This window comes from Caloenas nicobarica, chromosome Z, assembly GCF_036013445.1.
Source record: "Caloenas nicobarica isolate bCalNic1 chromosome Z, bCalNic1.hap1, whole genome shotgun sequence".
Classification (NCBI taxonomy): domain Eukaryota; kingdom Metazoa; phylum Chordata; class Aves; order Columbiformes; family Columbidae; genus Caloenas; species Caloenas nicobarica.
This window is the reverse complement of record NC_088284.1, coordinates 11,777,867-11,803,145: the sequence shown is the minus strand read 5'-3', so window position 1 is coordinate 11,803,145 and position 25,279 is coordinate 11,777,867. Positions and strand designations below refer to the sequence as shown.

At 39.8% G+C, this 25,279-nt stretch overlaps 1 protein-coding gene across 1 annotated transcript in view; it reads right to left on the bottom strand.

Annotated features, from left to right (window-relative positions):
* The window catches only part of GLIS3 (GLIS family zinc finger 3), a 167,878-nt gene extending 144,979 nt beyond the window's left edge, over positions 1–22,899 (bottom strand). Inside the window, 1 exon segment of the mRNA XM_065657257.1 lies at positions 22,515–22,899. Within this exon segment, the coding sequence (XP_065513329.1) occupies positions 22,515–22,899 (385 nt within the window).
* Between the last annotated feature and the right edge of the window lie 2,380 nt (positions 22,900–25,279).

Here is a 25,279-nt window from a genome sequence, read left to right as displayed (position 1 = left end):
TATGGGATGGCTAGGTAATTTTTCAAACTTTTGACATATGCAGGTGTTCATGTATTCTTCTTCATACGATTTATTGTGTGTTTCTTTAGCATTCTGGCTTGATTTTCATTAACTTGCAGGGATTCCCTGCAATTCAAGGATTGCAGTTCCCTGAAGTTAATGTGAATAGGACATAAATCAGCACCTCTTGCAGTCAGCTGTGGTTGTATTTCACTATCACTGAAATCTACACTCTGTTCTAGAGTTTGTAAAACTTTCTGCTAAAAAAACCATATTTGCTTTTGAAGTACTTCTGATGTCCCCTGCATGCTACAGATGCAAAACAAAGCCCACTCCACTTCCAAAAGCCTCCACAAGACTAAACAAGGCCAATGGAGTTAAAGCACTTATAACTGAAGAAAAGACAATAACCAGAATAATGCTTATAGAATTTTTACTTTTATACGACTAGCTCCTCTTCTTCACGCAGCATTCAAGAATCAAATCTGCACAAGCAGGCTGAACGAAGGTAGAGTGTGGATTCGTAGTCTGGGTTTGGGAGAGTTTTCAATGCTCAGATGTGGTAGGTTGACCTTGGCTGGCTGAGAGATGCCCACCCAGCCAGTGTCTCAGTCCACCCCTGCACAGGGGAAGAAGATAAGATGGAAAAGTTCCTGTGCCAAGGTAAGGGCAGTTTCATTATAAAGCAAAAGCTGCGTGCAGAAGCAAAGCAAAATAAGGAATGTATTCACCACTTCTCATCAGCAAGCAGATGTCCAGCCACTTCCTGGGCAGCAGGGCCTCAGCATGTGTAGACGTTGCTCAGAAAGACAAATTCCATAACCACAAATGCCCCTGCATCCTCCTCCTTTCCCTCAGTTTTTATTGCTGAGCACAACATCATACAGTATGGAATATCCCTCTGGTCAGTTGGGGTCAGCTGTCTGGGCTATGTCTTCTCCCAGCGTCTTGCTCACCCTCAACCTACTGGCCTGTTTCTTGTGGGGTAGAAAGCCTAGGCACTATGCAAGCACTGCTCACCAAGAGCCAAAACACTGGTATGTTATCGACATTGTCTAGTCATAAATGCAAAGCACAGCAGCGTACGGGCTGCTACGAAGAAAGTTAACTCCATCCTGCTAAATCCAGTATAGCCAATATAGAAGAAACCCGAAGAAACGTCAGGACACTGCTGTGAGAAAGGCAAATGTGTGAGCAAACACCTCAGTGGGGTACGGAGGGTAAGCACTCTGCCAGTGAATGTCCGGACTGCAGGAATTACTCCAGATTTCAAATTTGCTTCCAAAAAAATTATCAGAGTCTATTTTGAACAGAGGAACACTTTGTGATTTTATTTTAAAATATGGGAGAAAAAGGGAAGTTAAACATTAGATAGGTAAGAAACATTCAGTTTTCTGTTCAAATACTGGCGTTGTAGGATTTCACAAAACTTGCATTTTCAGGAAAGAAAATCACTAGTTTCATAACCAGGGATGTCTCATTTGTTTCAGACAACAGCAAGAACTTTGAAAATTAATAGGAATCCTTTCCCTCTATTCACTCTGAATAATTATTTGAAAGCCAATTTCTGCTTTTATATCATCATTACACAAAGGTGGGTGCTTTTTTAATCAGCAGGCATTTTTTAAAAAGGATGTTTCTGCCTGAGAAATCCAAACAAAGAGGAATCCTGAAGCAGATTGCAGCCAAAATCGCAAACTGAGCTATGTGTTGCAGGCATCACAGAGGTGATCTCATTCCCTAATGCACATCCTTTCCAGGACTAAGAGGAGGACGCCAACCAGAGCCCGTCCTCTCGGTTGCTCCAGGAGGCTGTAAGGTAACAGCCCATCTCATATAATTTACAAAGAGAGGCAAAAGCTAGAACTTGGGGCAAGTAGTCCAGAACAATAACTATCTCACAGGAATATGCATGTTCACAGGAAAATGTAAGCCGGCAAGCAAGTTTCACATAAAACTTCCAACAACTGTCCCAAGGTCCTGTCTTTAGGTCTGGCTTTACTTCCATATAAATGCATGAAAGAGGGAGGCAGTCCTGAAAAGCAAAGGAGTCCAGGAAGGCTGGTCTCCCTTCAAGAAGGAAATTTAGAGGCGCAGGAGCAGGCTGTCCTCATGTGCCCAAAGGCTGGCTGGCAGGAAGAAGACCAGCCTGGCTCAATAGAGAGCTTTGGCTGGAACTTGGGAATAAAAGGAGAATATATGACTTTGGAAGAAGGGGCAGGCTACTCAAGAGGACTACAAGGATGCCATGAAGTTATGCAGGGAGAAAATTAGAAGGGCCAAAGCTCAACCAGAGCTGAGCCTGACTACTGCTGTGAAGGGGAACAAAAATGTTTCTATAAACACCTCAGCAACAAAAGGCGACTGAGGAGAATCTCCACCCTCTGGTGGATGTTGGGGAAACATAACGACAGTAGGTAAGTGAAAGGTTGAGGTACTAAATGCCTTCCTTGCCTCAGTCTTTAATTATAAGACCAGTTGTTCTCTGGGTACCCGGCCCCCTGAGCCGGAATACAAGGATGGGGAGCAGAATGAAGCCCCAATAATCCATGGGGAAATGGTTGGTGACCTGCTGCACCACTTGGACACACACAAGTCTATGGGGCCTGATGGGATCCACCCAAGGGTGCTGAGGGAGCTGGAAGAGGTGCTCACCAAGACACTTTCAGTTGTTTATCAGCAGCCCTGGCTAACCAGGGAGGTCCCAGTTGACTGGAAGCTGGCAAATGTGACACCCACCTACAAGAAGGGCCGGAAGGAAGATCTGGGAATTACAGGCCTGTTAGTCTGACCTTGATGCTGGGGAACATTATGGAACAGATCATGCTGGGTGCCATAACACGGCACATACAAGAAAACCAAGCTATGGGGCCCATTCAGCATGGGTTTATGAGAGGCACGTCCTGCTTTACCAACCTGATCTCTTTCTATCTCAAGGTGACCCACCCAGTAGATGAGGGAAAGGCTGTGGTTGTTGTGTACTTGGACTTCACTAAGGCCTTTGACACTGTTTCCCACATCATTCTCCTGGAAAAGCTGGCAGCTCATGACCTGGATGGGTGTATTCGGCGATGGATAAAGAACTGGTTGGATGGCCCAAAGAGTTGTGGTGAATGGAATCAAATCCAGTTGGCCAGTCACAAGTGGTGTACCCCATGTCTCAGTATTGGGGCAGTTCTGTTTAATATCTTTATCAATGATCTGGATGAGGGGATCAACTGCACCCTCAGTAAGTTCGCAGACGACATCAAGTTGGGTAGGATTGTTGATCTGCCTGAAGGTAGGAAGGCTCTATGAGGGATATGGACCTGCTTGATCGATGGAGTAAGACCAATTGTATGAGGTTCAACAAGGCCAAGTGTTGGGTCCCACACTTGGGTCACAACAACCCCAGGCAGCGTTACAGGCTTGGGGAAGAGTGGCTGGAAAGCTGCCTGGCAGACAGGGATCTGGGGGTGTCAGTCAACGGGACCTGAACATGAGCCAGCCGTGTGCCCAGGTGGCCAAAAAGGCCAACAGCATCCTGGCTTGTGTCAGGAATAGTGTGGCCAGCAGGACTAGGGAAGTGATCATCCCCATGTACTCAGCACTGGTGAGGCCGCACCTTGAATCCTGTGTTCAGTGTTGGGCCCCTCATCATAAGAAAGACATTGAGGTGCTGGAGAGAGTTCAGAGAAGGGCAATGAAGCTGGTGAGGGGTCTTGAGAACAAGTCTTATGAGGAGCGGCTGAGGGAACTGGGGCTGTTCAGCCTGGAGAAAAGGAGGCTGAGGGGAGACCTTATCACTGTCTACAACTACCTGAAAGGAGGCTGGAGCATGGATGGGGTTGGTCTCTCCTCCCAAGTAGCAAGTCATAGGATGATAGGAAATAAGGGTCCTTAAGTTGCACCAGGGGAGGTTTAGATTGAATATTAAGAACAATTTATTCACAGAAAGAGTTGTCAGGCACTGGAAGAGGCAGCCCAGGGAAGTGGTGGAGCCACCTTCCTGGAGGTGTTTAAAAGATGCATAGATGAGGTTCTTAGGGACATGGCTTAGTGCCAGAGTTAGGTTATGGTTGGACTCAATGATCTTGAGGGTCTCGTCCAAACAAATTGACTCTACGATTACATGATCCTATGAAAGCACAAGGTGCATACACCAACTAGGTATCCTTCCTTTTGGCAGATCTTCATGACTGTCCTCAGGATCAGAAAAGAAACTTAACAGCTGAGACTGCCCTTCTTCTTCTGCCTAATATGCAACACAGCTCCTCCTAGTTTGCTAGGTGAAAAGGCCAGAAACATATACACTTTCAAAGGGCCTAACAATTGTTGGAGAAACTCCAAATTTGTCAGCTAAGACACAGTTGTAGGCCCTTTTACAACTCTTCTTGTTAAAAGTCAGGTGCTGAAATCTGGAAATCAGCAGAATTTTCTGCAATGCCAAATAAAGATCTCTTAAAGCGTACCAACATACACTAGATTGTGAATTTTTGCTCCTATGCCCAGTCAGCTACTTACTCTATGGTTTCTTTGATTTCTGGTCCAAAACAGGTACTAGTCAGTTCCAGGTCTAATTTTTCCCTGTGTTAATAAGAGTAAAGTTTTCATCAAATTATCTTTGAAAACAAGTTCTTGAGTTGTTGTTTTAATTTAATTCCACAAGAAACAGTGAAACACAACCATAGCCTCACATAACAAATATCTGCTATACTAACAATGTCCTTGCTTCTCTTCAGGTATTATACCTGGGTACTACTAAGAATGCATGTGAAACTAAACCACACTGTATTTTACCACAGACAAGCATGTTTCACCACCTAATGCATACATACACAGACAAAAAAGTACAGCTACACAGATGTCTAACTTTACCAGGTCTTAAATTAACTCTTCATAAACAGGCATCTATAAAGCCTGAAGTCTTCAAGATGACATTTTGATCTCCACGTTTTCTACTCTTCTAATCCTGCTATTGCCATCACAGAATTTTTGCCACCATGTTTTCCAAAAGGGTGCAGTTGAGTGGCAGGAAAAAAACATAAATATTTCTAAAGTTATCAATGGGCTAAAGTAGGGCACTTCATTGAACCGACTATGCAATCTTTGTGATATTAGTTTGAAAAGGTACAATGTGATCAGACAAATGAATTAACAACCCAACAGCTTGAACGCAGGCATTGAAGTGAATCCTCTGGAACAGTGTGTCTCACATCAGTAAAGGTGTGTAAATTCTTAAGTATTTACAGGACTGGATCACAGCTGTGATCAGAGTAAACCTATACATTTTATTAACCTAAACAACTAAATCATATAAATTTCAACAGCCACAACAAAATTTTCTGTTTTAAAGAAACAATGAAAATGCCTTATCAGGAGTATGTTTGATAGGATTGTAACTTAGCCCTCAGTTTCTTGTTTGCAACTCCTAAAAAATTACTTCTTTCTCCATGAAGTTTTTAAAATAAAGAAATCTTAGTCTAGCCATAACATGCTAGGCAGTCACAAAGGGAAAATGGAGATTATTATCACTGTGTTCAAGTCTGGTTTTAACAAACCCCTTGAAAAAGATTCCAGTATCTAATTTAAAAGACTCATTTTAGTAATCTGTGGGTAAAGAACTATTCAAATCATTCAGTTTGACCATTAATGAACTTATAGTTTAGTATGAGGTGAAGGAATTCATGACAAGAGCAATCATGTGGAAAGAATCTGCTCATGACTATTTGTTCCTGTTTTGCAGAACCCTCTTTTTTTTTTTTAATCCAATCAACATGGATTGGTTCTTTCTGGTTTAACATTCTACGGAGTTTCTTAAGTCTCCCAGAGACTGAGGAATTCAGAATCTTTCTTGAACCAGAATACCTAAAACTGAATACAAGAAGAAATACAGAATGAAAGAGTAACAGTGAATTTTTTTGTTCACCCAGAATCCATGTCCTAATGTTTGATGTATGACTGTACAAAATTAGGTTAATTGCTGTAGCACTTAAAAGAGCTTTTTTATTAGTCAAGAATGGGCATATATTTTTCTTGTATTCTCAAAATCTCCCAATTCTATTTATAAATCAACACCTCTCAATAAATGTCAATTTTTACAAACATGAACTGGGAAAAAAAAAGGAAGTTAAAGACCACACTCAACATATTGTTCACCACAATAAAACATTTGGCCAGAAACATACCTTCTTCCTGAAAACATATACACAGTTTCGCACACATCTTTTTCATTATGATTCCTCCAAGTTACTCATTACACATAGAAGGAGTGATAGAAGACATTGCATGCCTCAAATGGTATTAATGACTTGACATCTATCAACGTTTTTCAACCATGGAGCTGTCTGTAAATGTGCTCATGTACATTTCCTTTTCACAGTCAAGCTAAGGGGGACCAGCAAAGGTACTGAGAAGACCTTGCTTGCCCTCCACCCTCAACATCAGGCATGTGGTCCCACACATCTTGAATTCCCACTTGGTGTTTGCCAGCTTACTCGTGCTCTTCCCCCACCTGCCATCACGAGGTGAAACAGAAGGAGAACCCGAGAGGTGTCTCCGCATGAAGAGCCATTTGTGTGAACAGAGGGGGTCTAGACTCACCAGGGACACGCCATCCAGGAGCGCACTGCACATCTGCAAGCACCCACTGTGGACGCGCCACTGGCAGACAAAATAGGCTGCTCATCTCAAGGTAAACAAAACCAGCTTTTCCTTGGTTATAGTTCTTACAGGCAAATGCCAGCACTGTTCTTGAGAATACTGCCTAGACTGAGAAAGCATATATGTCAAACCATGTGCAGACACCCAAAAAATCTGAAACCTGCTACAAAACTACTACAGCTGCAAATCTTGTTTTGATGAGTTTATTGCTAATTTCTTTAAGTAAAAATTCAAAAGCTGGTATTCACAAAATCTTACTTCCATTGTAGCTCATAATCAACTCATCACTACGTATTTAAAAATCAAAAAGGCTGTGCAGAACCTTTACGCAGTTTTCCATGGCGCCAACAATAGCAAAACAGTCTGTTTTGTTTGTATATGCAATTATACAAACAAATTACATAATTAATGTTTGCACAGTGCTTGAATGTATACAATTTTTTTCTTTCGAGAGCTGTTCATATTTATCAGGTGGTGATATAAAAAAAAAACAAGACCAGGGTGTCTCAGCTGCGCCCTGCAGTGCAAGAACCCAACTAAACGTGACCATGGAGACACGCGTTGTTACCTACAATTGCAGGGTACTTGCGCAGTCCAGCTCCCTACCTACAGCTGCTCTTGGCAGCACTTGAGTATGAACTTCTCTCACACCTGCACCGAACTCAGTCCCCACCTCCACTCCTGTAAGTGCAAAATGAAATTTTAAAAAAGTGCCAGCAAGTTTCTTAATTCACTTCCACTGCACTCAGACCTCAAGATGAGTCAAAGTGAGACCATTGCTGAAGGCTTTAAAAAATCCCATCAGTGAAACGTGCAATCGGCTATAGCAAATTGAAGCTCATCATTGTGCAGTCAGTGTTTTGAGACTTCATTTTCCTGACAGGCTTCCATGAGCACACAAGAAACAAGAAAAGTTCCCGTACTTTCTAGGTGCTTTTATACCCCATACACTGTAAGAGTAAGAATTGTACAATGTGTGGTAACGTTCTCATTTTTTTCTGCAAGGTACGTTGTGCTTTAGGCTGTTTAAAATGAATAAACCAAGTGTGGGGTTCTTTTTCTTGTAATGCAGAGGCTCTAGCCTGTTTCATTGTCTTTCCTTTACTCTTGGCTTCCATATAGAAATTGTCATCCTTTTTTTTTTTTTCCTGAACGCTACAGAGGATCAGAGTGCAATAAGCTGGGTCTGGAAATTTTGCTTTCAGTGGTCTGTCTTCACCTTTCATGCATAAGGCCATAAGATAATCACAATTTGTATTTCAGAGGAGCAAAGCTAAGACGCAACAAGCACACTCAGACTAACACAGCAATGCTCGTCCCAGTGTCCAACAACAGGACAACAACCAGTCCAACAGGACTGACCCTACAGCGTTTGGTCTAAACAAAGGCAAACAATAGTGAAGCAAAAGTAAACAAAGTGAAGTACAGAAAAGAAAGTAAAGCAAAACTGCATCTTCCTGGTGAAACCTGTGAACTTTGAGGCACAATGCTTCCCAGGTCTCTCCCTTAGGAAGTAGAGTTTGCAAGGCTTCTCAAGTAACCTGAATGCCATTTACACAGATTTGGTCCTTGGTGTTCCCCTTGGCTTGTAGCAGGGCAATTAGCAGCATATTCGCTTTGTCCAGCTGGCAGAATTATATTGTGGTTAAGTAAACACGGGGCATGTACACTTTGTTCTCCTCTTCCTCTCACAGATATCCCTTCACACACTTTCAGCTTTGACACCCAAACACATTTCAATCAGCAATGGTCTTACCAGAAGTAAAAGGCAAAGCAGTAAAAGAAATCTGCATGAAAAAAATTACACTCTTGTGCAAGAAGACTTCAATTATTCACACAGCTGATGTTTCACATTGCAGCTATACCTGCTCTGTACCTATGTCTTTCTGTAGCTTATCGTGCATGCTGTCACAGTAGCTTTTCATCACTATAGAGAAACCGGAGACTTTGGGGGAATTTGAACAGTGCTTTGAAAAGTCTGAAAATAAAAGGTAGCAATGATGGGGAAATAACAAGAGCACAATGAGAACAGGAGAAGATAGACTAGAAGCAAGAATACTATCGCTGAAGATTAAAAGCAAGAGGTAGACTTGTCATTGCCCTCCACCTAATTTGTTTTCGCTGCATGTGTTAAAGTACCACTTCCCCAAAAGGACCTTTTGACATCTATTACCAGTTTGGGAAAATGACAAGTACTAACCTGTGTCTTTACTGAGTTATCACGCCTGCCATGGGCACTAATTTAGAGGTGCTACTGCTCATCCTTGCCAGAAATTCACCCTCCACATACAGCTACAGGCCTAATGCAAAGAATCATGTTGTGAAATTTTGAATAGGACTCAGCAGCATCTGGAAAATGTTTATTAATATTCATTGACCAAGTACATTTCAGACAAAAAGAGAGCCTGACAGGTAATTCAGCCGTATGACCACAGGCCCCGTGCAGACATTTAGACACTTCTGTAATTTGCAGTTGTACCTTTTTTGCACAGTAACAGCACTAGATTTTGGCAGATACAGTATTAGCAATGATTCAGAGTACCTAGAAGAGAAATTTCTAGTGAAAAAAGTCGCAAAACTGTAGATCAGAGAAAGCTTTCCACAAAAGCTAACAGACATGAATACAACACAGGTATGTCATTTCATGTGTGGTTTTGCTCTTTTTTTTTTTTTTAATATAAGAGTGAAAATCTGGCATAATGTCCTACTGCAATAAAAAAAAGCAGCTGACATGGGTTTTTTGCTTCGGTGATGACAGAATTATCAGAAACACAGAGCAGGAATCAGTGGCCACAATTTTTCTGGTCACATGTTAGACAGTTTTACTACTTGATTCACTTGTACATAGGAGTAAAGTAGTTTGCATCTTGTATTTTGAATTTGTGTTGCATCAGTCATGAGCTTATAAATTTAGCACGTGTGCATATATTACTATGTAAATAGATAATAAGCAGAAATACTGTACACAATTAGAATATGCACCGAAAAAATGGATGAAAATAGTAGCTAAGAATCAAATCCTAAACCTTATCATACTGTACTAGGAACATCAATTCACTTATTTTAATAAAGTCGTCTGAACTTCGGATTGCATCCTTTGCAACCAAGTGTTAGGTATGAACAACCAAAAAATACTGATGATCATTTTCTTCCTTTCAATGATTCAAAACAGTATTTTTAAAATGTTTGCAGTTGTAAAACCAGATGCTTTTCCAGTCTACACGTTATTATTTCTTTAACATTTTGGTTTTTTCTGTTCTAAAATAACCCAGGGCTTTCAAAAAGTTAGAGAGAAGACACTTAGACAAAAAAAAAAAAACAAATTATATGTACTCTTTGTCTCTTTCCTTTCAAAGCTACAATTATTCCTTAGTAAGTGACTTATCTTTGGCAATTCATAGTCCAAACTCAATTAACTTTCTTTCAATGCTATTTTACCATCTTCATTTCAACAAAAGTTCCCTGTGAAGAATACCATATTACGGAATTTAATTGGAATGAAATAAATAAATCAGTCTAAACCTCTAGAATCTAACATAAAATTTTTTCCCACACTTTCAACACTTCTGAGGAAATATCCAGTACAGACATAGTTTTCCATTAGATTCCATGGAAGTCTAATATTTGCTAACAAAGCTTCTATGACTTGTCCACAGAGGCTAACAATAAACTGCTCCAGCAACCTTTCATTCTGAATTTCAACTTCACCCTTTGACAAGGAGAAGTTGTTACCATCGAAAAGAAAAATCTTTCCAGCTCCACAGACCCTACCACCTCTCTGAGGCTAATTTTAAAAGTCTCCCAATTAAAGAAGAAACTCATGGTGGAGCCAGGGAATGCTCATGCAATATCTTCTGTTCATCAGAATGTACCAACCCCTGCTTTGGTGACCAACAGAGGCCACAGACATGTAGAAAGAGCTTTCCAGGTCATATTTGCAGAACTCTCTCAGATCGCACTGGGGCTGATCTTCCCACTCACGAGGCCTTATGCAGAGTAACCAGCCCAAGAAGGTCCATGTTTTCTCCTCGGTTAACTTTCGTAGTAGCACAGTAACCAGTGGCTGTGACTGCCTTCTACAGAATGCATGAAGGAATGTCCATTTCCTTCTGAGAGGAAGACTTGTGCATCACGTTCTAGCTTTGAAGGCTGAGAATACTTCAGCCATTTGCCATCAGAAACAAAATAAACAAAAATCTTCCTTTTTCCCCTTATAAATGTCAGTGCACAACAATAAGAAAATGCACAAGTCTAAATAGGTCCTCCAATCTACAGAATATTAAGACTCAAATATATGAAAATAAATACACAGATCTGCACAAGAACTGAAGCCAACCTGAATGCGTACTTATAATCAACACAAGTGCACAAGCACTTGCTAAGCTTGAATCAACAGTGGCGTTCACAACAGAATTACACCCATATTTGAATTACATTTTCAAATTTCAGTCCCGGTTGCCCTACATATACTGACATTTTCATCTTCAGTGGCCCAGACTTTGATCCTTTACTCCCATTAGCCCTTAACTTTACACAGCATAGTATTTGGTAGGCAAACGGGGTTCAGAATCTGTCACTACAATGTCTTCTGTGTCAGATAATAATGATGTCTGGCAAAGCCAAAATTTAAAATCAAGATCGATTCAGACTTATTTTTCATATTAGGCTCATCACTGGAGCTGACGATTCATTCATTTGTTTCTTCCCACAAGAGAGAGAATCCTTGCACGCCCCAAGTTTCAGTTTCTCCACTTCACAAAATTAGAGCTTAATGTACCTCCTCTTTACCTAAGCAAGTTTTTCCTTTTCCATCAGTGCTGTTTGATAACTGGTAAGGGCTGAGCCGCAGGAAGGTAAGAGGCGTGCCGAGGACATATGGAAGAGAAGTCATGGTTATCTGAAGTACGGGATGAAGCTCCAGGCACACCCTGTGCAAGCATGCTGGTTTCTAGAAAGGCTTGATGACAGAGCACATGTAGAGGGAAAGGAGAGAGGATTGTGATGCTGGGGCGACCAGGACTTACCTGCCATCCTAACTGGTAGGGAATAGTGGCCTTTGGTACCACCAGGGAGGGGGCTATGTGGAACAGGCATGGGTGAAAGGTTTTCCAGTAGCAAACCAAACACTTGGTCTGTCTCATTTGTTTTTCGAGTATTTCCTGGGGCAGATTCAAAGCTGTTCTGCCTCTCAAACACCCAGTGAGCTAAACATCCCAGTGAGCTAAACATCCCAGTGAGCTAAACATCCCAGTGAGATATCAACCCTACTTCATTTCTCTACAGGACTTGTCATAAGGTCAATAAAAGTTTCAAAACCTTCAGCAGCTTCCATATTTAGCAAGAAAATGATCTTTCTTTTTGTGAGAAAGGAACTCAAAACAGTCATAGGAAAAAACGTAAAGAATTAATGCTGCTGGTCTTACACAAGATTCCAGGCAGAGTCAGCAATTTTACTATTAACTACACAAAGCCTTTTTATGAAACAAATGCTTCCCAACCCCATCCAAGTTAACAGTAATAAACAGACTCACCAAAAACTGGGTTTCACTGGGTTTTGAATACTGCCCAGAGTTTGTGTGATCACAAATGAATGAATGAATATGAATATATAAATCTACGTAAAATTAATTTCCTCATTCCTTTTCCCTCTCTATACATCTCTAAAATGCATTCAGTGATCCAAAATGATTTTTATTATGACTTGTCTGCTCCTTCTCTCACCTTCGCACCCAAACAAGTGCAATTAAATAATAACCACTTCCACCGCAACCAATCAAGATGCCAGAAACAATATTCCCATCACGTGAAACCTAGTAATTTCAGAGAGAAATACACATGGCTCCTGGCAGAAATTTCCATGTTCTTATGAACAGACATGATGCATTAAAAAACAAATGGCTTTCACATTAAACAAGACATGCAACTGTATTTCACGCCAAAGAAGAAAGTAACTGAGAAAGTATATACAAGATGGGAAAGATGCCGACGCAAGGGGTCAAAATAGAAAGCCACTTTAGGTGGTGCAGGAAAGGTAGCAAGAGTCTGAGTACAGATGAAGTGGGCAAAAGCTACCAGCCTTGCACCTCTGTGGGCAAAGAGGAGTGAGGCACAGCATCAAGCATCCCGCTGCCCAGGAGCTGGGCAGGAAGGGTACACAGGATATCAAAAGTGGTCCTCCAGCAGGCTACGGGGTCCCAAAATGAACAGCATTTCTCTTACGTTACGAAAGGTTTTTAAAACATTTCCTCCTGTTTGAAAGCCAACGCATTTTCTAGCTACATGCTTACGCAAATAAATATCCAAGAAGTCCTCTCTTGCTGCCAAAAGCATCAAAACATTAGCAAGAAACAGTGTGGATTGTGTTGGAAGACAAATTTTGCTAATTAATTGACACCAATGCTGTGTCAGTAGTTTCTTAGAAGAAAATTTATTCGGGAATGCTGATTTACAGACCAATTACAGTTTTGTTAGCTGGACCCTGAAAGCCAGTTGCAGATTTATTAACAGATACTCAGACAGTAGGATACAACAAACGTAAATTCAATCTGGACTATATGTGCTACTGCTGAACTCTTGACTTATCCTCTGAAATTAGCCATTGGAAACATCTCAATAGGACAGAACAAGGAGGATAAAGTGTATGTTATGCAATTAAGAACTACATATAGCTGCCCAAGTTTATCTCCTGTTGATAATGTCAGCAATGATGATGTCATACTATACCAGTATTTGAATAAAGCATGAATTATAAATTCAAGCAAATTTTAAATTTATTCTGGGTCTTCTCAAGTGCCTTTTTAGTAAAAGTATCTATTTTATTTTTACTTTTCTAAGGAAAAATTACTAAACTGTATACAGACATGTTTTTTAAAAAAAACTTCTGTCTCAAAACACTTATTTAGGATGTTTCCAAACTATTCATGGTAAAATTCTTGGTGACCCCAAAGCTTTTCAGCAGCCAAATCTAATTCAAGTCTCAGAAACAGACAGACTGAAACAAACTCTGTTCCTAAACTGCAAAGCTAATTTTGTGTGTATGTGTGTGTGTAAAAGGCAGGATATAACACTAGTTAAAAGCACTCTCTTTAGTCTTAGACTCCTCATTCAGGTAAAAGTAAACAAGCAAATTAAAGAAAAGAGCCATTCAGGTGAAATAAAGACAAACATTTTTCATCAAAACCCCAAGATGTGAGGATACTGAAAATCAGAGAACCTTTGTACCTCTATTTTAGTCAACACCGAATACCACTTGAACAGAGGAACCTGTACAATTTCATTGCTGCTCGTACAAGATCATCACTCACGGTGTTCATAACCAACAAAACCTGAATACATTACAACGTTAATAAAACGCAATCCAGCCTAAAAAATTCACTCTTTGTCTGGACGGAACCTCTTTTTGGAAATGATGTGATAACATTCCTCTCGCCTTGAAGCTCCCAGAGCGGTTTGCAGGTGTGGGATGCCACAGCTCCCTAGTTGTTACCGTGTTGCTCATAATGGCTAATTCAGAAAACTTACCTTAAGCCTTGGCATACCTATTGCATATCGGCTAACCGGCATTCTCTGTCACAGGCATTAACAGCTGTTATCTTCAGTAACGACTGGAGAACTGAATTGGACATTGCATGGAGACAGCCTTCCTGAAACTTTCTTGGGACTATTCAGCAGAGCTATACCACTTACACACCACAGGCCCACAAATCACATCTGCCAAATTTAATCACATTTTTAGCATTATCTTTGACCAATAAGAAAAGCAAAGGACTTTTTTCGGGTAAATGTGGCTTTAAAGCTTGTCATTTACAATTGGCATTTGCCATTTCCAGTTTGCAAACTCTTAATACTTGTCAGTGTTTTTTTAGCCACACTGCAAATTTTAATCTACTAGGTATTTTTAATCTACTGTTAAATATTTCAGTAACTACTTCTTCAAATCTCAGTTCTGTAAAGGATTTTTACCAAATACAAGGTAGGAATCAGGCTTTTTTTTTTTTTTTTGTAAAAGCAGAAGAGCCTGGATTCTCCCAACAACACCGGTTTCACAAGACTGCAGGGAAAGAGCGTTATCCCACTGCTCTGTTGGAGACCCAAAGACAGATCTCAGTCCAATGCAGTTTATTTCCCTGCAGAAGAGATGCAGACCAGATAGCAATGATCAAGCACTTACAACGCCTTCTCTTTTTTTTTTCTTTTCTTGAAGAGGCAGACACTGCAAGGAAATGAAAACGGAGAAGAATGCACTTGTAAAGTACTGCATCCACTCACCACTGTTTAAATATATTTTCTTCTTCATATTCATCTCAAATAAAAATCCTTATTTTTTAAGGCTTCATGTCATTAAAAACTAATTAGTATTAAGGCAAAGTCAGTCAAAGCAGCCTTTCTTGAACACAAAGGAATGTCTCGTGAATGAATATAACATTTTACTCTCTTGATCTGCCCTCCAAGAAGCAGGAAGCTCTGCAAAATAACTCTGACCATGCAGACAAGGCTTACATCAATGTGCAAAGTAATCTATTAGACCCCAATATGAAGTTTTGAGGTGGACAAAACCACCACTGATTTCAATCGGAATCTGGCCAGAGAAAGATTTGGTGTCATTTCAGGGAACTAAATTAATGAGGATTTTGGACAGTTTTGCAAGGGGAAAGTGTAGTGAGGAAAACACAAGTTTCCTTGCCATTGTACACAGCTACCACAGATCAGCCAGGATGCCAGTTCTTCTCACTGGCTGAAGTCCACACACTCCAAGCGCCAACAGAAAACCCACACACTGGCCACAAAACAGCTGAAGGGCATGCTTGCCACCTGCAAAATCCCACAGACATTGGTATAAAATGACAACATTTGACTTAGCCCCATAGATATGATGGTTAAATGCAGACAACAGACTTCTCTAGGTGTTCCCCCAGTCTCAAAATGTTTCCTGCTTTAAGAATAATCTTTCAATTTTAAGACAATAAAGTGTTTATTGGTTTTGCAAGACCAACTATTAAAGATAAATTAGGAGATCAAAACCCCCCTTATAGCCACCAGAACTGAAGATGGTTGTTCGCTGAAATACAGAAGTAGTACCACTTTACCATTGAGTAAGTTTCACTGGTAAAGTCACAGCAGTCAATAATGACTGTTTTTCCATAATTCTGTTTACCCCACAAGGTTACTGTGAGAAATAAAAGATAAAAAATACACTTGGCTGTTGCAATTCATATTAATACAAAGACTACAGTAAGCATTTCATGGCAGTATATTTGTTCCGGTACCTTACACTTAATACCATATATAAGATGTTTTTGTTTGTTCAAGAGAGAATAATCTCTCCCTTTACTTATTCACTATAGACACATCACACCATCACTATATATTGTATTTTCATTACTGTTCCGATGACATTATCACTGTAAAGATCATGTTATAGCCCTGCCAGGAAAGGCAATAGGGTTCAAGAAGAACACAATGGTAATAGGCAAAAAAGCCAAAACAATCTGCAAAATTCAGTATTTACACAAACCTGTGCTTAGCTGTGCACTAGGCTGCTTTTTGGCCTCCCGCTCCCCCACATAAATGCACAAACAACCTGTTGTCTTTCTGGAGGTGCACATGCAGCTCTGAGATTAATTTAGATTAATTTTGTGTTTGACATCAATAAATTGCACTTCATGTGGATCTAAAAGCACTGTATAAATTTAAAAATAACATTCAAAAATTGCCAATGGAAATAATAGCAAATTCAAGAGACTCACCTATATTCAGAGCAAAATACTCAAATCTTACTTCACTCAGAGGGAGAGGTGGCCTCAATGCAGTTTTCAAGAATTTTCAGGTACCAAACTTCCAGAACTTTTGTATTTCAGTAAGATTTTCTACTCCAAATTTCCCCTGCAAAAATGTGGTTGAAACATGCATCTATCTATATGAAAACAGATTTTGCTAGTGCCACCTCCTGGTGATAACAAAAACCTGAAAAATCATGCTGTAAACGGAAGATTCTCAAAACAAAGTAAAGTGAAAATGTAATCGTTTAGCCTGTTCTGGTTTGCTTTTTTATGATGGCTTGATCCAAGGCCATCAAATTTTCCTCTCCCCCTTCTTTCTTGAAGGGGGATACAAAACTCATTAGCCATTCTTAGGATGGCATTAAGTGCAGATGCACAATCATCCATTAATCAGTGACTATGGGAAAAAAAAAAAAAAAAGCTACATTCCTGGAAGAGTCACCCTCTCGGGAAGGTACATCTGCCTTGATTTTATCATTTGGGAATCTTGCTGGGTGGACATTCAAAGGCATACTGAGATCTCCACTGTAGGGATTCGGGTCGTGAGCTTGGTGTAGCCTCCCGGTCCAGCTTGCCCATGTTTTTTTTGCAGCCTTCAAGCTGCAGATACTCTTTGGATGCTACTAACAACAGCAAGCTGCCATCATGGCAAAAACAGGTTTCATAAAGCTATTGATAAATACACCCTGTCACCTTCAATCAGTTTGCCCCAGTCTGAAAGGTTAATATTTGGTCTAAGAAAATTATAAAATATGAGCTTTAATTAAATCTAACCTTTCACTACACCGCATTTTGGATAGCTGCAATTAATTTTAAAGCTCACTGTCCAGACCCACAAAGCAGATGATAAAGGTATACGACTGGGTATGACAGAAACTAAATTACACTTTTAACATTGAATGGGTAAATGTTGGCAGTATGCCTAATACTCTTGAGGGATTTTACAGTTCCCGTGTAAAGTAGATCCTTTTTGGCACTAAGTCTAACACTCATCAGGGAATTTTTCTAAGTTGCCTGAGGCCTTTATAACACATAGCCCGACATGCATCCACCAGTTATTTTTATTTTCTTAAACACTTCATTCTCAAACAAAATTCTGAATGGTCAAGAGAAAAACTCTAAAAGTACACAGTCAAAGTCAATGTAAATCACTGCCTTCCATGATTTGTGTTCAACAGTTGCCTGAACATCATGAACCAAGCCTGAAACACAACAGATAGAAAAAAAAGAAAATCAACCTGAAATAAGCATTCTAAAGCAGTGTCTTGCAACAGGAACCCGTGCACCACCTTTTACACAAAACCAAAGTAAACCTCTTGTACATTCTATGAGAGGGATACCAAGAACCGCAACAAACCTTCTCAAACCTGACCAGGACTGCTGGTCACCCAGCCCTAAAACTAATTGCAGAATTAAACTCAGGGAGTCTCGTGTTCTCAGCTGTGCCGTTTTGCAAAGACCTAGACCAGACAAAAGAATCCACCGAGACCCATCCCTGCTGTCTTCAGAATGGATTCTCCCAACAGTTGCCAGAGCTGCAAGCAATTATCTCCTTGCCTTGATGGATCCTGGGTTGTTTTTCAGGCATACGAAGGCCACTGAAGCATATACAAAGCTGGAAAATGTGTCATGCTGCATAAAACTAAGATCATTATCAATCAGTTTGCTGTACCTAAACATTGTCAATAATCTGGCTTTAAAACTGCTGATAATTGATTATAGAAAACAACTGAAAAGGAAAATAAGTCTTGAGCCAAGCTTTCTGCATAAGGAACTGCACAGAATACTGATGAATATCTTTTTTTTCAGACTGCACCGACACATAAAAAAACAGTACTAGAGAGCAAAATAAGCATGTTGAAGAGATTTCAAGTGTGGCTCAAGCTGCTTACTGATTAACACTTCTTCATATAACACTCCTCACAGACCTGTGCGGTTATTGTTCAAAAATGAAACAAGGCTCTCTTGGTAACTGGAGACAAATGATCCTCCCTGACCAAGTTCACAGTTTCCACACAGCTTAGCGGCATTGGAGCTGCTTCTTCCAGAGCCTCCAGGAGAAAAACAATTAAAATCCCAAGATTTAATGCCTGTCAACTATTTCCAGGATAAGAAAGAGCCTTAATGACCTCCATCAAGAAGCATACTCATGTTACACATGAATGTCAGCTGACTCACTTTACTAGAAAAAAATTTACAGTAATATTTGCAAGAAAATAGGGAATAAAATACACAATTGTTTTTTATGTCAAGGAACAAACTTAATACTTCAGGAAACACAGAAATGGAAGATGACAGCTGTCTTTTCAATGGCCCTGGTAAGGAGAACAAAAGGTGTCCATGCCCATCTGCACAAGTTTCTGCATTTCTTACTAACAAATGTCCAGATTTGCTTCTTCAGGTCCCATCTCAAGTGCGCTCATGTCAAGTCTTCACAACTATAGCACAGTCTTAGTCACATACACAGATGTTGATTACACTGGTTTGATTACAAAAGGCCAGACTGGTTTTCAAGGCTTGAACTCCTCACATCTGCAGCATCACCTGCTGCCAGGGGGAGTAGGGGATGCAAGCAGATGGCTACAGCTACAGCTCTCATGACTTAAGAGCTGCTCACAACTTCTAGAAAGTCCTCCCAGATATACCAGTTCAAACCACAATCACAATAAGGGAGGCCAGAAGCCAGGCTGACAGGCTGCCCCGTCCCATGTCTATGCTGGACCTCTCCACTGGGTTACGAACACGGTGGCTGGAGGTACAGCACTGACCACAGCGATTCGGAGCAAGGATCCAGCTCCCTGAGCAGGACCCTCCCCACAGTGGCTCTTATCAATAATGCTGAGGGAAAACACTGAACTGCTCCCCACAATCCCCTTCCCTAACTACCTACACCAGCAGGGATGGCCTTCAAAAACATGTAGAAGAGCCAACAGGTTTTCTAGGAAACAAAATACTCTTCACATGTGTACGAAGTGCAGATAAGCTGGTAATAAATCCTTGACATTACCACATTTAGATCACAGTTCTAATTTGAACTATTTGAAATTTACACACTTTCAAAAAATTACCTTCATAGTAGAACACTCACTAGAATGCTGGATTTTTTAAAAAAATTATATTATTTTTCATTACCAGACTTGCGTCAAAAGATATGCATTCAAGAGAGAAGCTGAAGACCAGTGCTGCCCAGGTTATGGTTCTCGTGTCTTCCTTCACTGTTCTCACCCCTTTCCGCCCATTCTTGGCTGACATCTCTCCAGCTCACTTTCACCTAGGTGGATACTGTCAGTGAAGATCTCTTTTAGGTTAGAGTAAACCTAAAAAGTGTGAAACTGAGTATTCAGAAAAAGCAGTTAAATAGACATATCAAACAAAATGGAAGACTGTAGATTTCCAGTGCTGAATATGCGTACTGTTACGCCCGCATTTTGCACCTAGTTTCTATGTGAAAATATCTAATATGGGTACGCAAAAATGTACACTCTTAGAAAACAAAAAACAAATCTGTACTATCACATTTTTCTGTACTTAAAAAAAAAAAAATCAGTCATTACTGTTTTCTTTTTCATATACATAACGTAGTACTAGAAAGCAAATTATACCATCAGTACCACATACAAGGTAAAGTTACTGAAGTCAGAGATGCACACCAGTGCATGTCCAGACTTGCCTTTTTTCTCCATACAGCAACACAGTACAATGTGCTTCAGGTTTTCATTATGCACAAAAGCATAACACTTTCTCTTAGCATGACTTAGGTGTCGTCCTTTCTAAAAAACTTTTCCTTTCAAAGTTTTGTAACATTAGACAAGATAAAGAGTGTCTTCATGCAAAGTAAAGACTTGAGTGTTGTGGTTACTGTAGATTATTACTGTTCTCTTTTTGTGCACTCAGCACCATCTCCTGACAAAAAAAAGTAAGCCTTTGCAAAAAACAAATCACACAACTGGATTGACCCAGAATATTCTGTTATTTCATCCATCATAAACTGAAACTCCTGTTGTAGAATGCAGGGAAACTATTCCAAAGCCACCAAGTCATTTTGTTGTGTATCTTGCTGCTTTTTACCATTCCATGTGTTTTCAAGTTAAAAAAACCCCAAAAACCAACTTTGAATAGTCCAAACCTCTATAACTGATATTGAAACAACTGTAAAATTGTTGTCTTCTTAAAATGAAGGTTTAGCTAAAATAAGTACCTACCAAAAGACATTTATCTCCATGTACCCAACACTAGAAAAGGATAAAATATGAAAGAGCTGCACAAGCATACACTACATGAATAGTTCTGTAAGGTTTACGGTCTTACTTACGTATATGCTATGCTTTATACAGCATAGCAAGGTTCAAAGTCTTAGAAAATTATCTGGAGGTGACCAAGTGGAGGAGACTTAGCTATTCTATAGCAGGTACATTCCCAGCATGTATGATCTTCAACACTAAGTGGTCCTGCTAATAACAAGAACTTTAAAGCATGAGGAATTACTAATCCCGATCCATAGAAACACGGAACCTGAAGTCCATTGCATCTGAAGGCCATAGTATGTTGTTTATCCAGTGTTGTTTATACATAAGCTTCCCCAATGCCAGCCCATCAGCTGAATTCTCAATTTGCTGTCCCACAAAATGGCAAACCACTTAAGATACGTGAGAGCTGATCAGGCCAAGAAGGAAAGACGAAATGACAGCAGTGAGGAACAGAGCAGTCAGGCACAGCTGATCAAAATCCCCAAACCAAGGACATTATACCAGCGGATGCTCTCCTCACCCCGCGATGCTGCTCTGCAACACATACCGCAGGTGGATTAGATGTAGGGCTATTTTAGAGATCCCAGCATGGATCCCCTGGTTTTAGGCATGCAATTTTGAAGACAGCGGGAACTGGGCTCTACTTGTAGTGAAAGAGAGAGAAAAGTTCCTGCAAAGCTCATCATGTGAGGAGTCCACCTCACTTCACTGTAGCAGAAGTATATGCTGCGAATTACACCCACCATCACCACCAAAGCGAGCACCAGAGCGGTGATCTCAGAGGTCACCCCATGAATATGTATATGCATTACCACTGGTCTGACTCAGCAGAGCACTCAAGCATGCAGTTAACTTTCAACTTGTTCTGAAACGATACTGGTTTCAAGCCTGCAAGCATTGCTGAAGACGGATAAACCTCCTAAGGTTTCAAACAGAAGAGGCAAAAAAAAACAAAACGGAGAGAAGTAACACGCTTGGAATAAGGCAGGAAATCTGTCTCCTTTCCTGCACTTTCACTCAGATATCAACCCCAGCTTTTTTTAATTATTATTTTGAACCTTTTAATTCTTTTCTATACTATAAATTCTCGTGTCTGTGTACATACAGTTACAAAAATATGATACCAAAACTCCTCAAAAATAGTACACCCATCTCCAGCATGACCAGAAACGAGAAGTACCGAAAACTTAGAAGTTCTGTTTTGACTTCGAAGACCCAAAAGCAGACAGTCAAGTACTTTCTCTTGAATCTCAGATGCACAAGCACTTACTCACAGAGGACCAGCCTCCAAATCTTCTGAGGGCTATGCATCATTATTTTCTACAGCATAAACAGTGGTTCAAAAAAATAGATTGCAAATCCATGGTCAAGACATGCTCCGAAGTGCTTTACAGCTTGTCCAGCCTAAGCACTCTAAAAAACATGACTACATTGCTGCTTTCGTCCCTAAGCAGCTGTTAGTCACTAGTGGAAAGTTGTGTTCATACATCCAAGGAGTATTTCTGATAGCACTCACAAAATTCTGGTGCCACAGAATATAAAACAACTATCTCGATTTGTTTAGTTAAGAGATTAGGTTAGCAAAACAAAGTCAAACTATGCTGTTCATAAATAATCTTATGACAACTCAGGCATTATGAGCACTTGCTGTGTAATACAAAGCCCCTGGAAATAATCAAACAATTAATAACTTTTGTGGAAAACAGCAAAACATTTTGTTTCAGTAACTCTCCCTTCGTAGTAACATAGTAAAGAGATGGGATTCCATCTACTAAGACCAATACCATCTGGGTATGTGATATTGAAGAAGTGCTATTACTAACAGCAATAGAAAAAGGAGTCTTACCTTCACTTGTGCATGGGGAGACAGTATTTCCAAATTCTTGCTGGTTTGCCTTTAAAGACTGTGGGGATGGCAGTCCTGGGGGCTGTGGGACTTGTAATAAAGGCTTCCCATTTGTAAACATTTGTTTCCTGGGACTTAGAGCAGGAAGGTGAATAGTACTGTCAATGATGTTGCTCTGAGGAGCTACTTCTCCTCCAAGGGGCATCTTTAAGTGTAAACTGGCAGACAAGTTTCCAATAGCTGGGCTTGGGGTCCTGCTATTTGAAGGTGGGCAGGGCGTTCATGCATGAACTGCGATAGGTGGGATCTGCTGTCCACTGATCATCCCAGGTCCATGGGGAATACCTGGTGTCCAATGGCTCATACTGCATGACCTCCCATTCATTTTTAAGAAATTAATGTAATCGAAGTGTGTTTTTGCAGACCCACATCTATGACTGATATAAATCCAAAGTCAGTAAGCAATCCATTGCGTATAATGTATAATTTTAAAAAATGCACAAATAAAAATAATTTATATTTTTGTAATTAATACAGGAAAGAGGACTGCACGTAACTGTTAACTTTGTGATATTACTGTTTACAATAAACAAAGTACAAGCACTATATGATATGTCAGGGAAAAAGTACAAAGCCAAGCAAAGACTTCGAGCTCTAACACAGAGAAAACCTGTCTCTTCAAAAGCTGAAGTTTGCAATAAGGTCAGCTGCCTTCACATTAGCTAAACCAGCCATGAAATTAAGTGAATGCTGACCCAAGTGCAAGAAAGCAGCCAGGAGCGAATAGGCTCCCTGATAGGAAGTTGTCATTAGGATGAAAACGGCTATCACCCCTTTTTCTCCTACAGCTGTTAATTTAAATGGTGCCGAAAAGCACACACAGTAGGCCAGTACTATGCAGATACAGGCAAAACAACAGGAAGGAGATACCAGTTAACATTTTAAAGCATGTGCATACAACAAAAATGAAGAGGGAACAGCAAAACCATAGAAATACCTCCATAGTCCTTCACACTCCATGGCGCTTCGCAATAGAAAACTATTGCAAGAAAGCACAGCATGGAAGTATTCATAAACAGAACTGCAATCCTTCAAAAGTGAGTGCTTATTGCAAGCCCGTAGATGTGACATAATGTAAATGTAATAATACAGTAGCAAATTTTCAAGGACATCTTTCAAATTATACCTATAATTTTTGAGCTCTGGCTTGTCATCATTTATATTTTTTCTGTTATTTAAATCTCAGAAGACAAGACTGGTAATGGGTTTGAGAGATCATCTCAGCCACAACCTACCCCAAGGCAAAATCAACTAGATCTAAACATTTCCTGACACAAAAAAAGATTTGTAGGCAAAAGCTGCACTTGTCAGCATAAATCACTAGGCTAAGATGTGGCACAGATGGAGTAATTCCAGCCCTAACTTAGCTGAACAGCATATGCCCAATTTACATCCCTAGGTTCATATGTTTAACATTAAGCACAGGTTTAAGTAGTTGGTTCAGTCATAGACTCAGTGTCTAATTAACTTGTTCCGACAAACAAATTAGGTTGATGGAAATAAAACTGAAGTGTGGCTTCAATTATGGTTTTCATTGATGTATACATTAAGTTTTAAATTAAGTATTATGATCTTGCCACAGCAAAATACTGAACCATAACTTTTACCTTCAGCACATGAGATTTTCAACACAGAAGCCAATAAAACTATAGCCAGTATTTTCATGATTGAATTTCATGTATAACTTTTATACTTAACCCTTCGCTTACTATGATTCTGAAATGTCTTTTCTCCATCGTGAACTATCACAAAAAAAAAACCAAACCAGAAGAAAGCACTCCTGTTCATTTTGCAAAACTGCATTCATAGCACACTTCCAGATTAGAGCAGAAGCCATCTGTCTGCATATTATTTTCAAAGGTAAGATCAAAATCCCTGCTGACATTAATAAGAGAGACATGCCTTAACCACGACTAAAATGGTCATAAAAGATTTATTCTACATACTATTTTTCATTGTTTCGTTTTTATATTGTGGGAATAAAAACTGTAAAGCACACCAATTAAAAGTAATATTATTTCTTTTCATGCCTGGCTGAAGCATAAATCACTCTCTGCAATTCAACCAAGGACAGGGAGAGCTGAATGTTCTCAAATTCTGAGAGTTTATTTTAAAAGCAGAATGTACCTTGCTCTAACACAGGTGACTACATCCTTAGAAAATGACACACAAAGGCAGTTGTTTTGCTGGCAAGGCTATACACCATGTCACTATAAATTGGCTACAAATAAAAATCATTCTTGCCTGTAATTCTTGTCTGCAATTTTAACTACATAGAAAAGTACTAATATAATCAAGCAAATATTATACATGACAAATGCATTAGCTTTACTCAACAAAGTAGCTTTACTTTAATTAACAGAAGAATATTTCTACATAGCTTACACAGACTTACCAGCCCTATAAAATCCAGGTCAATATACAACTTGCGTTGTTAGTAGGTTTGTTTCCTTTGCTATTCTTCTCCAGAAATTTATATCTCACAATGATTAACACTGTTCTACACTATCATTGCCTCAGTTTTATCACTGGCTACTGCTGGGTTTTTAACAGTTGAAGAAAGTCCTCTGGGCCTGTAATTTCTTTCCTCATGCTAGTAAGCTGTATTTTGAACCGAATGACCTGAAAGTAAAAAGAAAAAAACCTTTTTTTATGAAAGTAGAAACAAGTAATTTCTCTACAATTTTTTTGCCTAGTCTCCTTCC